The sequence below is a fragment of the Onychostruthus taczanowskii genome, unplaced genomic scaffold (assembly GCF_017590055.1).
Source record: "Onychostruthus taczanowskii isolate IOZ18803 unplaced genomic scaffold, ASM1759005v1 scaffold90, whole genome shotgun sequence".
NCBI classification, from domain to species: domain Eukaryota; kingdom Metazoa; phylum Chordata; class Aves; order Passeriformes; family Passeridae; genus Onychostruthus; species Onychostruthus taczanowskii.
This window is the reverse complement of record NW_024506994.1, coordinates 1,581,692-1,599,503: the sequence shown is the minus strand read 5'-3', so window position 1 is coordinate 1,599,503 and position 17,812 is coordinate 1,581,692. Positions and strand designations below refer to the sequence as shown.

Sequence of the window (17,812 nt, the reverse complement as noted above, 5' to 3'; positions counted from 1 at the left end):
GGAGCTGCATTTATATATCACTAATTCAAATTTCTTTCCATTATAAAACTCCACAACATAAACTCTGCCCAGAGCAAAATGCCCTTTCCATTAAGGCCTGAATTCCCCATTAATTTCTTATTCATGTTCTTTTATTGGAACGTGAACCTGAACAGGAGTTAAGAGGTTAGATTTTGTTAGATTAGACTTTTGGTCCCTGCCTAGAGACTAAACTGTACTTTCCAGCAAAATATACATAACCAGCCTTTATAAAAAGTGGGAGCTCTGCTGTTGAAACTAAGGATAATATTACCATACATATTTGAACTATTCTGCTAATTCCTGGAGTCCAGGACACAGTATTTTACAGATTTGATCCCTTTTTTGCTTGGTCACTTACTCTGAATGCAAATTTTCCCAAGCTCTCTGTGTGCAGTTTGCATACAAAATCTGACAGATTAATTTTTTTCTATTCCTTTTTTCCTTTTTATCTTCTTGTATGGTGCACTATCTACAACTTAGAGGCTACTTTTGCACATTGACTTGTAATTTGGCATTGCACCCCTGCAAATCCCAGTGGAATTGTTTTCTTTTTGTTTTAGTGGATTGCGTGGAAAAATTAACACACCAAAGTGAAGAGAGATAGGAAAGGCAGCCTCTCATGTGACTGTGTTTAAAATACTGATGAATTTGTCACAGTTGCATTTCCTCTGATTTTTGAGAAGAGCACATACAGAATTGATTAGAGGTATTCACTGCAACACCCGGGGAATTGTATCTCCTAGAAGATTACAGGAGCAATATTAATTATTGAGAGTTTATTGGTTAGGGAACAGAGGTGACAGTTGGATAAAGTAACTTTAAATATGTGGGAACTTCCTCCCAACACATTTCCTTTTCTACCTGAAACTCTTCTGAAGTTTTTCTCACTACAGCTTTGGCCTTGTTGAGTGGTCTAGGATTGTTCAGAAAGTCAATTCTGAAACAACACAAAATGAAGGATTCCTATCAGGTTCCCAAACAGTTTTGAATATGTATGTCTATAAAATTGCTGTTAAAACCACATAATTTTGCTTTATTTTTTTTTAAATTTTTCGTGAAATTTTTTAGTTTGTTCTTGGAAAGCTTGGCTAAACCTCTGAGCTAGAGTTGCTTTAAGTCATACCTGAAAGAGGAAAAGAGGATGTGGTTTACATCTAAAGACTTTATGTTGTTTCTGCCTGGAAAGAGTCAAACCTTTTGCCAAAATATTGGAATCAAAATCTCAAGTGGGAGCCGTGGCAGTCTACCCAGAACCTTGGCTGAAGTAGCACTTGGAAATGAACTGCTGTAATTTTTCAGGGAGAAGATTAAATAATTAGTTTGAGGCTGTGGAGATGAGGATTTGATTGCCAGCATTGTCACAACCTTTCCCACAGTTATGGGAAAAGCACATCTGAGGGCCCCTAAATATTGAATATCAAGGGTTAGCACGTTTTCTAAGGTGCATCCATTATGAGTTAATAGACATGAGGACTCCTGCTGCTTTTCCTAATCTAATCTACCACTTATCTAATGTAAATCATCCTAACCAGTTTGGATTCCTGCTTTAGGACTATACAAATTGCCTTGCATTAAATCTTTCTCTTTACACAAAAACATTAAATCTGAGTAGCACATTCTAGATTAGATAACTATTTAACATAGTCACATTTAGGTGGGATAAATCCAAACTTTAATCTCTGTATAAACTGATTTCCTTGCTGTAATTTCAGAATAATATTTTTGTAGTTTCTTGGCTTTGTATGTCTTACCCGTTTGATGAAAATTCTAGGTCTTGTAATGTCATAGATCTGGTTCCTGGTCAAGTTTGATAATCTTTTTTCAGAGATGGAAATTATTTTGAAGCACCAGACAGATCAGGGTTAAATCAACATAGATTTTATTGCCGTGAAATGTTTGATCAAATGTGGTCATTATCTTCATAGACTCATGTAAAACAGGTAGCTTGTATAGGAAATAGAAATATAAAAGATTATGTTTTTCACCACTGAATTATAAATTAAATTAAATGGAAGGAAAAAACCAAATCAAAACTCCAAAGCAATAAATAGGACATTGTTTGTTGGTGACCAAGTGCGCACTCACATTTAAATACAATCACAACAGCTGCTGTACAGAACAGAATTAATTGTACAAAATAAAGAAAAGTAAAGAATAGCAGTAAAAAGATCAGACCTTTCCAAATGACCTTCACCTGGCAAAGGAAAATGACTTTATTTTCCTCCCTCATTCCCCAAACAGCTGTATGTGAATTCTTGTTAAACCTGTAATGAGGGCAGAGGCAAAGGATACTTTTATAAATACAGTTCCTGTATAATTTACTGATTCTTCCTTGTGTTGTAGGCTTGTGTCTTCTACTAATGCTGTTTCTTCTTGTCCTTAGAAATAAAGAATCAGAGCAGCAGAACCATTTATCCAAAGCATAAATGAAAGTCAAATGACCTTGGAATTCACCAGCAGCCCTTTTGGATCCCTAAAACATTTAAGACCAAAATTGCTTGTTGGTATTAGGAAACAAACAAACAAACAAAAAAGAGCAGTTAGAGATTGTAAAGTTAAAACTGGCTCTTAGGACAGTAAACAGCCCTTCTTGAGCCTGGCTGCAAAATTGTGAGCTGCGCCTGTGCCACTGAGTCACGTCCAAAGGAAGAAATGAACTGGGGAAATATTTACACAGAGGTCCAGGATTTGGAAGGACTATACATTGTGCCTGCTTTGTAGCAGATTTTTCTGGTTTTAGGAAAAGTCAAAGAGAAACTTCAAAGAGCAGATTCCATGTTGATTTGGAGAGCTGAAGTCTTTTCCCAGCAAATGTTGGTGTTTATCTTTAATAACGAAGCAAATGAAAGGTCTAAATTCACCCCTTCTGCCAGTTCTCCAAGGCAACAGAATGACACCTAGCAGGAGTCAGGGTTAAAGATGGCAGCACAAAGGACAAAGTTCTTGACAGTCTTCAGTTGTAGGTGGCAGAGCCATCACTGCTTGTCTGTTAACATGCCATGTGAGCACTGTTCCAGTTCTCATCATCTGATAAAACTCTCCCTTTACTACATTACCTGTCTGTCATGTAATGGGGCTAAATGAGGGCTGTGTGAACACAGAACCAAATCTCAGGGCAGAGGTGAGAACGTTGCTCCTACTCTGCCAGACTCACCTGCTAAGCTTAGTCAGCACGAGAGCTGTTTGTACTCGCAGTAAGTAACACCTTGCTCTAGAAAAATAAGTTTGTAGTTAGTCATTGTGTTTGCTCCATGAGTAATTTGCTAATAAATCCAAGAGTCAGAAGCTGCTCTTTGTGAGTCAAATGTGCCATGCACTTATGATAAGGAGTAAGTTCAGGGGCCTACTTAAACTGTTTTGAGATTGGTGGTGGGAAAGGTGTAACTCATACAGAGCTGAGCAATGGGCTGAAGCACAAAAGAATCCAACTACTCAAACAACACTTGGGTTATGAATTAATTTTTAGGGTCCAACAATCATAATGACTCATTGTCCTGGCCATGAAACTTTGGAGACTTTTCTCTACTCCTTTGAGGGTTTTGACATTGAATAAACACTTCCATAATCTCTTAAAGGAAGATTTTTTTTTTTCCTTTTTCTGATCAGATAAATTTCCAAGTCAAAGAGTTACAAGCATACTTCAATCTGACACCAGAGAGCACCCACTAACTCCAAATCATGAACTTCCTTCAGGTTAATCTAGGTCATGAATGTGTTTTGAGATGGCAATATTTCCACAGAGACAAGAACTAAGAAAATAATAAAACCCCCAAACCTACAACAAGGGAACATGGGCATGTTCCCATGGACAGCATGGGAGTGTAAATGGAAACCTAGACTGAGACTTTAACAGGAACATCAGTGAAATAATTGCTTAAAACCCCACTGAAAGTTCCACGGTCAAAAATGAAAGATATTTTGACACCAAACTGTTCAGATAGCTAGTTCAGCAAAAAAAGGTAGTGATAATAATTTTTCACTCAATAAAATTATTAAGTGCAATTAAAAATAGAAATCAGAGAGCCTGCCAATGTCAGCAAACTTGCAGCCACATTTTAAAAAGAATTTTGCTTTTAAAATGTGCTAAAGTACTAAGGGAAAAAAGAGAATGTTTGACATGGAAATAGAAACAATTTCTTAATGGTAAGAATATATAGCAGTTCAGTCAGGTAGAATCAGATCTGTATAGACTATTAACAAGAATATACAGGGGTCATTAATCCAAAAACTGGAAGTTCTGGGGCTTGAAATGTGCTCAGATTTATTAATAGTAATAGATCAAAGGGTAATCGAGGCCAAAAATAATCTGTTGCTGCGGAGCAGACACTCATGGTGATTATGTAACAGTGAGAGACACAAGTCTTGAAATAAATTATTGTTGGGACATTGGACCCTATCCTGAATAGGTAAATATTTCATATAAGGCTGTATACATATTATTTGCAATGTTAAGCATTTTAATTTGATGGTAATTAAATGTTGCTTTAACAACAATTTCACAGATTTATTTGCCCAAGCATTTACTCATCCTTCTCCAAAAAGTTGATAATTTAGTGGAAAAAACTGAAAAGGATTTAAAGCCTTTTACTTATATTTTTTTTCCCAAACAAAATCTAATTTAAATTTATCCGCATCTTGCAATAGATGTTAAAATTAAATTGCTTTACAGTAAATGAGGCAAATCTGCATATCTGACACAGTCAAACTTTTGATTTTTCCCTTTCCTCACCCTCAGTTTGGGCAATAGAAAAAGCAGAATAAGTTTTCTTTTCACTTTTAATCATGGTCACCTACTTTCACACTCAAGTATTTAATGTTCTAGGACAGTTCCATAATGCTTCTGCTGAAGACATCTCCGAGGACTGTTCATTTGATTTCAGCATTTCTCCAGAAGTACAAGTACAAATCCATTAAATTAATTTAATAAAGTTAAATTTTTTGAGGCACTTATCTGCTCTTGGTGTTAAGGAGATGGAGTCCCATGGAGATACACCTGTTTCCCTCAATGTAGGATGGTGACTGGATAGCACTATCAGCTATCCAGCAGGTATCTGAGTTATTCACCTACCCTGAGCAAGGACAACTCTGGGCAAAAGCATAGGATTAATTTTTTCCCCCAGATTTTCTTTAAATAACCAGTCAGGGACTCCTTACTTTCTAGAGTGTTTTCTCATGGTCGTGGCAATGTCCTTACTACCTTGAGAGGAACAGCATCATGCCATCATCACTCTATTGCCTTCCATAATTTGAAAGGTGAGGGTGATATTGTTAGTTCATTTTGATTCCTTGCATCTGGCTCTAAACACTGCAGCTATCTGTTGCAGTCCCTAGGTTTAGTCTAAACTGATCATCCAAGGTGTAATCCATGCTAGCAACTTCTAGAGAGTGAAAATGCGTGTGAGGGATTTTGTCACCCACAGTTATCTACTGCTGTCTCTGCGATCCTCCAGGAGAGTCCAGTTCTCCTAAAGGTTTCATGTCATAACTGTCAAAACTCTGTCTTAGATACCTAAAACATCTCAAATGGTTCTAAACATTTACACATGGACAACTATATTTTTTCCTACCACAGAAAGAGTTGAATTGTCCCTTGGAAGAAAAGGTCTGGTTCTGCTGATTTGAAGTAGAGTCTAGGTGAACAACACCAAGCCCCCCCCAGTAATACCATTCCTTCCTAACTTTCTCAATAAGGTGATGTTAGAGGAACAAGAAAAAGAATGGAATAAAGGTCTCGTTGAAGAAGGAGTTAGAATGTGACTGGAAAAAGTCCCTAGACTCAAAGAGTCTTGAGCTCAAACTATACCTTCCGTTTTCTGCATGAGGATGTGTGGTAGTGGTAAAGTGATATTTCAAAAGTACATTAGCAAGGTTATTACCACTCAGCTGCTGTGGACTAAGCCATCCTGTCTTATTTGTAGTTTTGTTTTTATTTCCAGTGAGTGGATTCTGTTAGACCTCTGCACCTCAGCTGGATTTACAAAGACAATAAAGTTGCAGAAACAAGCTGTTGAAGAAAAGAAAGCATCATAAAATCAAGGCAACACAAAAGGTGACTCCAATTGCCTGGATTGATTGTGTTGAACAGGGACCCAGGTATGGCAGAGTGCTGTGGGACCAGGGGATGAGAAAATAGAGAACAGAAGCCCATGCTGTCATTTAAATTGAAGTTCACAGAGGGATCAGGGCTCTTACTGAGACTATCAAGGTTTGTTTTCCTTTTAGTCTGCCATGCTCTTTTCACAAGAGACACCATGGCTGCTGCTTGAATGGTCAGAACAGATTCCCAACAGGTTCTGGCCTCATTCCAGTGCAGCTTTATTGTGCATTCCCATGTACAGGACTTTTCATTTGTCCCATGACCCAAGAATTCCTCTTTTGCCAGATTTCCATATTGGTTTTTCAATGGTGAGTAGATCAGGCATTTCCCATGGACCAGAGGAAGCCTTTCTTTCAATCTATGCAGCATGAGAGCAAAGTCAGGATGCTGGAACCGTGTGTCCCACAACTGATGCACTGACCCTAACTCTGCTGCCGGAGAAGAAAGTGCTTCAAATTTCATGTGCCACCTCAGCCAAGTCCAGAAGTGTTTATAAAAAACAGTGTTAGTGTATCATTCAGAACAATCAAATACTACGTGCACAAAAAAGCAGTTTAGAGCAACATAAATTTTAAAAAAGTGACAATTTCATCACACAATTACTGTACACTGCTGTTCTTAGGGTTGAATACTTTCCTCTCTCACGCTCTCTCTTTCTCTCTGTTTTAATCTTTCTTTTTTATTTCCTTTTATTTTCTTTTTACTATTTTTTCTTTCTCCCTCCCCCCCCCCCCCTTTTTTTTTTCCTGGATTTGGTCCACTGGAGATAAATTGCCCTCAATGATATATATATTTAAAAAAAATATCAGCAGCAAGACTCTCTCGAAATAGATTCTGTTTGATGTAGCTAGTCTGTCTTTTCTGTTTTGCCCTCTTTCACAGCAGCCTCTGAAGTTTTCCGCAGGGGGGCTTTCTCAGAGTTGGCGTGTCCTTGGCCGGATTCCGCCGCTCCTCCGTTTTTGTGCGATGTGTGCTTTTCCAAGTAGTTCAGCATTTCACTGAGAACAGTTTGGAAAGTGCTTAGGGCAGCACATATTGCAGGAGTTCCAAAACCGTGAGTGATCAAACTACAAATGGGAAGGAGACAGAGAGAAAAAAAAAAAAAAAAAAAAAAAAGGGAAAGAAATACACACACACATAAATATCAATGCGCCCACAAACACTGAGTTTACAGTACACTCATTTTGCTATACTGAAATTCAAGATTTGCTCCCTAAACTATTTATTACCTGTGGGAGAAACAGAAAAGAAAGGCATAGAGCCAAAGAGCAGACTGCATGCAGCTTCAAAGGTTGTTTTTGGTGGAGCCTCAGCTCTGAAACACCATGGGACAGACTCTCAGCAAGTGCAGACTGACACAGGGCTGTTGACTTCAGAGAAGCCAAAACAGAATCCGTGCCCTTGGCTCTGCAGCATTGCTAATTTTCCAGTGTCATAAAGTCTGGCTTCCCCTTCTTAGGTAAACAAAAGGAATTCTGTGTGGTTTATTCACAATTTTGGATCATACTTAGGTGAGTTGATGATCTGGAGGTCTTTTCCACCCTTAATGATTCTGTGATTTTATAGCTCTTAAACATGATCTGGTTATTGCAAATGAAAGCATGACTGCATCTGTACTAGGAAATTCAGCAAAGCCAAGGATACCATCTCCAACCCTCAGCACAATTGGCATGATTTGGTCACATCCCTGCTGCTAAACTCATGGACCATCCAACAGGGTGAGATCTGAAGTTCCTGTTGGGAACAGACCCTGGCCAATACCCATGCTCAAGCAATGAACAGAAATTGTTGCACATAGAGCTGGTTTAGTCAGGCTGAATTAATGAACAATTCTAACCAATTATTTGCAAAAATAACACAGTTCTAACAATGCTTCCCTGGTTGTGTTGAATTTACTGTTATAGATTTGCCCTGTTGCACCTTTCATCTAAACATCTAAATAAGGGGGTTTTATAAACACTGAATTTTTATTGTCATTGTTCCTGGCTGCCACCTGTAGATCCAGAAGAGTGCAAGTTTTCCACAAGTCCCATCTCTTGGATACCATCTCAGTGAAGATCATAGAATCCCAGAATTGTCTGGGTTGGAAGGGATCTTAAAGATCATCTCATTCCACACCTCTGCCATGGGCAGGGACAATTCCCACTATCCCAGGTTGCTCCCAGCCCTGTCCAGCCTGGCCTTGGACACTTCCAGAGATCCAGGGGCAGCCACAGCTTCTCTTGGAAACCTGCACTAGGGCCTCTCCACCCTCAAAGTGAGGAATTTCTTCCCAATATCCCATCTAACTCTGCCCTTTGTCAGTGGAAAGCCGTTCCTCTTTTTCTTGTCACTCTATGCCCTTATCCAAAGTCCCTCTCCAGATATCATGGGGCCTGTTAGGGTATTGGAAGAAGCTCTAAGGCCTCCCCAGAGCCTTTTTTTTCTCCAGGCTGAACAATCCCAATCCCCTCAGCCTTTCCTTGTAGCAGAACTGCTCCAGCCCTGCCCTCTAACCATCTTCATGGACTCCTCTGGACTTGCTCCAACAGCTCCACGTCTTTCCTGTGCTGGGGACCCCAGAGCTGGATGCAAACCAGCAGGATGTCCCAACTACCACAGGACATGGGATGTGCCACTAGAAATTGTTTTTTAGACAAATGACTTTGGTGACATTTGCCTACATATTAAGTGTGCCATATAAGATGATCATGAAAGGGCAAAAAACCCTAAATTTTTAATGGGCAACCAAGTTGTTCTCCTTGTTATAATTATTCATTTTGGTAAGTGGTGTGTGAAAACAAAAAACCTTGCCCTAATCCTCCAGATTTTTAGTTTTCATTTAGAAACACAAATTAAAGATGATTTCAAAGATTGAAATGCCATTGAAATTTTCAAAAGTGATTTCAGTTATTTTAATCCCACTCAGAGAACAAAGATTAAAGAAACATAAGCTAATTTTTGGGTTTGTGGGCATTTTTGAGAAATCAATACTTTATATTGGTTTGAGTGAGGGGAAAAGAAAGCCCACATCACAGTGACTCTGACAAGGAAAAATAATTGTTTCCCATTCCCTGCTGATTGAGATTTAGTCCCAACAGTGACTCTCTGGCTGTTTTGGGCACCACATCAGTAAATCCTGATCTGACCTAGAGACCCATGTGAGGGCTAGAAATATGAATATTTCACTTCAATAATCTGTTTTCTCTGCACTTTGGCTTCCCGGTCTTTCCAGGCTTTTTAGAAAAAATGTGAAAATGTAGGGACTAAGGGGAAAGAGGTTTTACAGGACATGGACAATTAGTAGGTTGTTTTAAGTATCAAAAAACAAAATATGGAAAAGGTTTCAATATATTTTTTTGGGTCACCTTTCTGTCTTCTAGACATGGGAAACCTATTTGAGAGGAAAGCTGATATACTAGGGAAGACAAAAAAAATGTGTGAATTCTAACCAAATGAGTGTTCAATATGGAAATATGTCTTCATTTCAGATTGGGAGTGGCATAGTCTTTTATAAAAGGTCTCCAAAAGGCTATTTACAAATAACTAACATTTAGAACATTTATCCATCAGCCTCCAGGCACTTTTCAAAGCAGGAATTTATATTTAGTCCCAGTTAAAAATGTGAGGAAAATTATAATTAAATATTTACAAGCAATATTTTGCAGACATCAATTAATAATACCACATAAAGTTTGGATGTTTTAAGTTTGAACATGAATCGATATGTGGATCTTTATAATTTAGCATTGCAAAGAGGCAAACATAGGTCAGTTTAATTTTATTTTCTTTTTAGGTATGCCTGGCATACCAGAAATATAGAAATCATCATCATCCTAAGTCATGTTTTAAATAGTTGTAAAAACTAGATTAGCAGTAGCATATATGATTATTTTAAGCCCTTTCAAGTCACTTTAAGAGTGAGGTGATTTAATGATTTTATGTCACATTTTATCGTAATTTCTGGTCTTCAGAATTCCAGAGAAATGAAAATGTGGTGAAGTTTGCAGAAACAATAAGCAAGAAAATGGAAATTAAAGGTGTCATTACTAGTTATGTTACATTATTATTATTATTTTTACATTGCTTGTGTGGTCTTCTGGGTCTTGATTTGGGGAACTGAGTATACTGAGACACATAAAAATCTTTGTGATGTTGCAAGTGAAAGAAACTAGTGTCTGTATTACAGAAGCTGAAAATATCTGTATTAATTAATTAATTCATTAATTTATTTCCAGTAGATGCAAATCATAAAATCATAGAATCATTTAGGTTGGAAAATACCACCAATGGTAAATACCACCAATACCACCATCATTATTGGTTGGAAAATACCACCAATACCACCATCAGGTCCAACCATTCTCCCAGCCCTGCCAAGCCTACCACTAAACCATGTCTCCAAAAGCCACATCCATGTGATTATTGAATGCTTTCAGGGATGGTGAACCCACCATTTCCCTGGGCAGCCTGCTCCAATATCTGACCACTCTTTCAGTTAAGTTTTTCCTAATACCCAATCTAAACCTCTCCTGGCTCAACTCGTGGTTGTTTTCTTGTGTCCTGTTGCTTGTTACCTGGCAAGAAGGACCAACCCTCACCTGGCTACAATCTACTTTCAGGGCATTGTAGAGGCTGAGAAGGTCAAGTAAACAATAAGTTTAATACAGGATTAAATGGAAAAGAAATTTTCTGGCCCACAATTTTTGAAACTTTCAATTTGGGAACAAAAGGAATGATATCGTGTTAGTTTGCCAGCTCAATAGAACTGAGAAGTAAAGTGGGAATACTGCCTTCAAAACTTAGAGGGATCATCTCAGAAATAATCTCTAGGGGTAGGAACAAACTTTAAAGTTCTGAAACGCTGAACAAGATTGTAGAAAATACCAGAATGGGACAAAATCTGATATTAAGGTACATAAGTGTAGGTGCCAATTTGTGGGTGTAAACATCAACAGCACCAAACTCCTGTTACCACCAAAGGGGCCTTGATGGAGTTTCCTGTCTGTAAGAGTCTACAGCGATTTGATATGTCCTGTGACATTTGGAACATCTGCACAGATTTGATGGATATGATATAGGACTGAAGTCCAGCCTCCTTCTAGGTGCTTTAGTGCTGGGACTGTTACCCTTGTGTATCTCAAATTGTTTACACAAATGAATTGGGCCCTGGGGCTTTGTTCAATACAGTCACAGAAGCCTGGAGAATGAATTAGCACCTTAAATGGATGTGTCTCTTTTATGGTTAGCTGCACCATTCTCCTGGCTACACTAAGGGCTCCATCCTAAATAGAAAATGTGATTTGGGTGCTATTCGAGACGTTCTGGGGTACCCAGACATCTATGTCATGTGAACAGGAAATAATACAGAGGGGTTAGAGGGGACCAGGACACTTTTAAAGCAGCAGTGGGTGGATGGAATGCCTAATAGCACCTTAAAAGGCTTAGATATATCTTGCCCTAGATCTTCATTGACTACACGAGATGCTCAGACATCCAGCTTACATAAAAGCACCAAGACATTTCTACTTTATCCAGAGCAGAATCTGAAACTTCTGGTTTAAAAACTAATGCTCATAGGAAAAGAATGTTTTGGAGTGAGTAAGGGGTCGATTTCCTTTACAGTTTAGCCTTCTAGTTACCAGTAAACATTGAACATGGCAGGTCTCACCAACACAGCCTTGTGTTTCTTATTAAAAAACCAATTTTTTTAGTGAAATGGTGCTGCAGAGTCTTGTGGTAACTACTTTCAGTTCCTGATGAATAGACTCTTCTCCACAAATGGGGATATGCAGAGCCTTTTAATTTTCCCATGAAGCTTATTAGGAGAAATCATTTTATAGAAAATTTCTAACCAGCCCTTCTTGCCAAGCTCCTATGAGGCTGTATTTTATTAGGCTCACTTTAGGTAATGAGCATAAAAAGGCCGAGAGATATTATCTTCTACTTTATCTTACATTTCTACCAGTAATTCCCCTTGCTCTAATTTTGGTGGTCCTTACTTCTCTGAAAGTTAAAGTCTTTGAAAAATTCAAGAAAGTTGGATAATTTCCCTTTGCTGATGAAAGTAAGTTTCAAGTTTGGGAGAAAATCTGATTTTACATTTAAATCAGACATAACAGACAGAAGACTAATGGCAGAGCATTCAAATGTGTTTCCTGAAAGTCAAATTTAGCTGCCTGATTTTCCAGGCTAATTGAGCTCACACTGAAATTGGTTCATTTTTGGTATGCTCCACACCTATGAAAGGAGTTGCTTGCATTATCATACTTTCATTTGGGTTTATAAGCCTAAAATTAAACATGGTGGTTTCATAATGGAGTCTTTTGGGTATTCTCAGCTTTGTAGTGCATCCCACCACAGCTCCTATAAACCAACTTTATTGTTCTGAGAGGCAAGGCTGAAATCTATGATTCTGATGTTGGAGAGGTGCAGAGAAAGGCAAGAATATCAGGCCAACACATTACAAAGCCTGGTGCTTAAGGATATCCAGACCTGCCTGTAATTCTGCCCAATACTATGATGCAATTATGTCTGCTCATGTTTTAATGATGGCTTAACTTAAAAGTGGAAAGATCCAAGTGTGCCTGAAGGCTTGGAGTCTCGTTTGGCAACCACCTCAAGGACTCCTCCATACCCCAGGCTGGTGAAGCTCTGACATGAAGCAAAAGAAACAGCTTCCCTCTCAGTGGGGGGAGGAGGGGGGAAGAGGCCATCTGTACTGAATGTTTACATCCTCATTTAAAATAAATAAGCCCTTTAAAATAATAATAATGAAGACAAAGCAACCTTGAACTTATTGGTCAAATTTTCTCAGAATTTGACTGTGAAAATTCCATGATTATCCAAATTCAACGGCACACAGCTGATGATGGTAAGATATGATATGACTTTTAATGGCTGTAAAGGAAATGGTAAAATATTTGTATCTCTTCACTGACACAAGTAACATCTGAATATAGAGGTGAGAATATTGACTTTGAGGTGCTTCTGTTGATTTCAAGGTCTTTCTTGTGAAGGTTGCCTAGAAAGTTAAATGTTGATAACTCCACTTCAGCAGCTCAGAAGGTCTAACCATGACAAAAGTTAGACTCATAGTCAAAAATCAGACCATGGGCAGTGTATATTAAGAAGTCTATCAGTTCAGAGTACCAAAGAGTACAGAAGTTGCCTTCAAACTAGACCCTCATGTTTTCCTTCTGTTCATAGTGTACTAAGGACATGTCCTCCCAGGTGGATGACCTCCTTCTACCATGTGCAAAAGCCAAGGAAAAAATAGGAAGAGAGTGTTCGAGCTGATGCCCCAAATTGAAGATAATCTATTTTGGATCTGTAAATTTCAGACTTTGGAACTTCCACACTAGGAAGAATTGCACAGGCAACAGACCTGAAACTTCCAAAAACTGGAGTGTTTTTGAACTGTAGACCAAAGTTTAAACATTTACTGATTCATCTTTACTTTATGGGAAGGCAAAGAAACAGATGAGGTTCATTCAATTTACTACCATCCATAAATATTTCCAGTGAGGAAATGTAGCTAAGAAGACCTATTGCCCTCCTCAAATGAGAAGGATCAAGAATTAACATTTATAAACATGCTGGTGACAAAATGCAATAAATTTTGCAGCCTTTTTAATTTGGAAAGGAGAGGAGGGCATTCCTTTTTCTTTTGGGAAACACGAGAGTGCCTTAAATCCTTTAAGAAATCTTAAGTGCTGTGTTGAAAATATAAGCACCCCCCAAAGATTTTTTTTGCTTCTTTGATGAATGTATGTATATTTTTTCCCCCATGATTATGGGACCTAGTTTTTAATGAAGCAGATAAAAAAACCCAGATTTTTGTCTGGTTTTTTTGACTTCATAAATTGTGACTTTAAAGGAATATGGTAAGATACAACCCATGACAAAAACCTATAAAAATATTAGAAACTAGAAAGGACTTAGTTCATCAGGAGAGGAGGACAAGGTGATTGAGGTCTTACTATGGAAAGACCAAAGAAGGAATCCCTTGGAAAGGAAGTGAGGGAATGATCCCAGAAGAAGGCACTCTAACACTTACAGTAAATAAAGAGAAAAGGAAAATAAGTAAAAATAAAATTAAAAAAAAACCACCAAAACAAACCAAACAAAAAATAAAAAACCCAAAACAACAAAAAAACACTAGGCAGCAGTGTTGCTCCTCTCAGTTAACAGAATCCAAAGACTGAGGGAGCTCCTGGAAATCAGGGAACTCTAGAGGGCACCAGAGGTGTTTCACCATAAACTTCATTGTGCACCAGGCTTCTTCCAGTCCCTGCATCCAAACAGGAGGCTGCTGCTGTGAACTGAGATCACTGGAATTACAACAGAAGGTGTTCTACCTCCTGATAAGCAAAGAAGTGTAAAAAAAATAAGAGAGAACCATGTACAGGAGGGGGTGAGCACATCTTTGAAGACAGCCCACAAGTAAGTCTTTGGGCTTGGCTTCTTGTTACAGTTTAAAGAACACGCTGAGCTTCAAAACCTGTTTCAGTGCTCCGTTTTCCCCTTTGGAAAGAAGGATGTTACTTTCTCACTGCTCCCAAAGTCTGAGCTTCTGGTTTCTTGTCTGTCACTTTTGATGTCACCTCGTCAGCGTGATGCCAGGCTCTGGCAGGAGGCTGACAGCTCCAGGCTCAGCGAGCAGCGAAGCGACAAAACTCTTGTCTCAAACAGTTTCACAGGAAGGGTGCTTCAAATCAGCTGGATGGCTCGACAGAACACAGAATAATCCATGAGGATGCTGATTGCTTTCATTACCTAACTTTAGTATTCTGAACCTATTACTTTTTGTGTGTCTGTTTTTATAAGGTTTCTGCAGTGAAAGGAGTGTCACTTACAAAAAAGCAGTTTTCCCTTTGCTGTTTTGCTGTCTTTATATATAAAATAGAAGATCTGGGTGTGATTTTGCATCTTGATTAGATGTAGCCTTGAAGTTAAAGGATCATATACAACTGCAGTAATCAGTGGGAAATCTCCTTTCCCTATATGATGGATGGCATTAGTAGGATATCTGAAATTTCCAAACTCCACAGATTCTTAGAGACACAAGTTTCCCAAAAGAAAATGTAGATGTATCTATACCCAACTTTACATGTGAAGAAAGTGAGGCTAGGATGGTGTTTGATGAGGTCAGAGAGTCTGTACGTATAAACCAAGACACAGACACAGATCTTGTGAATATAGTATCAGAAAATCTTCTGTTTGAAGGTTTATGTATTATGGTTTGCTATTCCAGCACAGAATGTGGGTTATTTTTGATGGGCTTTCTGCTAACTATAGTTTACACAAGATTCTGGGAAACCAAGAAAAGAATTCTGTTAAAAATTAAAAAAAAACCCAACCAAACAAACAACAAAACTGTTCTGATGTAAGGGGAGGTTAAGAAGACAAAGACATGAAGACATATCAGTTTAACTTTCAGTTTCCTGGCTGAATCTCAGATATGACAGTGAAATGGAAGAGAGAAAAAGGTCTCCTCTCTCCACTTAAATGGAGTGAAATATTATCTAAAATATATATATTTTTTAATTTCTCTTTTATTGATTTGGATATTTGGTCCAATTGGAGTGATACCCTAAAAGCTGATCTGAGTGGCAGATGCATGTGAAACAGGATGTGTCTTCACACCTAAAATGACCCTAGGACTCCCCATTCACCAGACAGGTGAATCTCTCTAAGGTTCTCAAACTGAAGCTCAAAAATAAGGTTGGTTCACCTTTAGCTGCATTAGCAAAGTGGGAATACAGAGATTCCTCAGGTCATGAGGGATCTGGCACAGCCTGGCCCCATCTCTATCAATCAAGCATTTGTATTTGAAAGTAGTGGCCATAGCTAAGTTTTCAACTGAGGCAAGGCTGAGCAGTTCCTGGGAATTTTCTGGGACAGAAAGAGGTGGTTTTGGCCAAATTAGTTCAAGGAATCACAGAAGCATCCAAACATTGCAGACATTTGTGGTCCAGTGTCCAGGTCTAAAGTCACAGAGTTCATTAAATTAATTTTTGTGTATCTTTTGAGGTGTCTTAATTTCTGCCTGTCTTCATTCCTTCTTTGAAATGTGACAGAAACACTTCCCTTCTTCACAGCAAGGATCTCTACAACAGAGAATAATTGGTTCATCTGGTCTGGTTCTCTGCTCTGGAGAGGGCTGGATGCACTAAACTTGTGGGCAGTGCAAAAATACCAGAATTACGGATATTTCCCATACTGACATGCCTCAGATCTACCTGTACAACCCTAACAGGAAAAGAATGGGATTTGATGGTTCTGTTGACTAACATTGTTCCAGATCCAGCAGAAGAACCTGTTTATTGCAATGTCACCATTCAGCTCTGCTGGTTTAGAGGCAGAATTATATTATTGGGGGCTATCCAACCCTTTACCACCTCCCCTCACACATACTTGTGCCATAAAACCTCTAGGTGTGTATGTCAGAACTCTTGTGTCTCCAGGCAGACTTGTCTTCACCTGCTGCAGGTCATGATTGCCCTGGTTTACTATTTCTGGGCTTTTCTAAAGTGAATTATTCTCAGTGTTTTACATATGTTTTGCTTACATCTATCCTTTTGCTATCTCTAAATGTTACAATCTTACAATGCTAAAGAAAGATTTATATTACCTGAAAGGACCTAAAAAAACCCCAGAGATTAAGCCTCTGCTGTACTGACACCTGTAGGATTTGAAACTGGATTAAGTTTCATGAGAAATTAACTTCCCAGATTTTCCCCTTCCAGACTCAGGTGCATGCACATGTACACAGAAGCCTCACATGATTCTGTGGGATTCTGGGGGAAAACCCTCTGAATTTTAAGTAATAGAAGGTATTTTAAAAGAAACTAACTTTTATGCAAGTACTTTATTTTTTTCTTACATTTTTGCTTCTCTTTCCTTTACTCTTGCTCTTCTCACTCTTTACTCTCCTGTTGATCCTTATGGTCTCTCCACTTTGAAAGTAAAGGGTGAGAAAAACAGGTTCCTCCCATTAAAGCTGTAGAAAATTTCAGGTTCTTTTCTGGTACTGATATGCTGACTTTGCTCTTTTTTTAGTAAATTCAAAAATGCTTTGCACAAATCAGCCTTTAGGGGACAATAAAGAGACACTCCTGTGTCTGGACAAAAAGTCTCAGCACTTAGTAATGGAAATTGATATTTCCACGGTTTTTTTGTTTGTTCCATGGCTCCATGATGAATTTTTCCTCAGAAACTGGGGATAGGATAGCTCATGTGATGACTTTCAGGCTGGGTCCAACCCACAGGATTATTTGTGTTCGAGGTGTGCAAGACCAGGTTGAGTGTAGTTTTCAACAGCCTGGTCTGATGGAAGGTGTCACTGCCCATGTCAGAGAGGTGGGAACAAGGTGATCTTTAAGGTCTCTTCCAACCTTTCCAGCTCAAAGAAAAGTTGAAGGACAGGTTGGGCAGCCTTACAACCTATCACCTCTTCCTGAATGCAGATTTATGTAATGCTTGGATATCAGAGCTACCCCAACACTTAGCCCATGAGATTTGGGATCCAGCCCTGGCAAGGCAGGACTTCCCTACATCTAAATTCATAACACAGGCAGCACCTTACTGGCTTGTAATAAGGGCTGGTGCTTCCAGGGTTTCTAAATTTACCCTTTTATTGGTTATATATATGTACCACTGTGCCCAGGAATATTTTGGACTAGTGCTAGTCAGACCAGGTAGAAAAAAACC

General features: G+C 38.7%; 1 protein-coding gene across 2 annotated transcripts in view; it reads right to left on the bottom strand.

Moving 5' to 3' along the window:
- Positions 1 to 6,965: 6,965 nt before the first annotated feature.
- Positions 6,966 to 17,812, bottom strand: part of TFAP2D (transcription factor AP-2 delta) — a 47,072-nt gene continuing 36,225 nt past the window's right edge. For both annotated transcript variants that reach the window (XM_041426193.1, XM_041426192.1), the window contains one exon: positions 6,966 to 7,185. In XM_041426193.1, coding sequence (XP_041282127.1) covers positions 6,966 to 7,185 — 220 coding nt within the window. The remainder of the gene's footprint in view (positions 7,186 to 17,812) is intronic.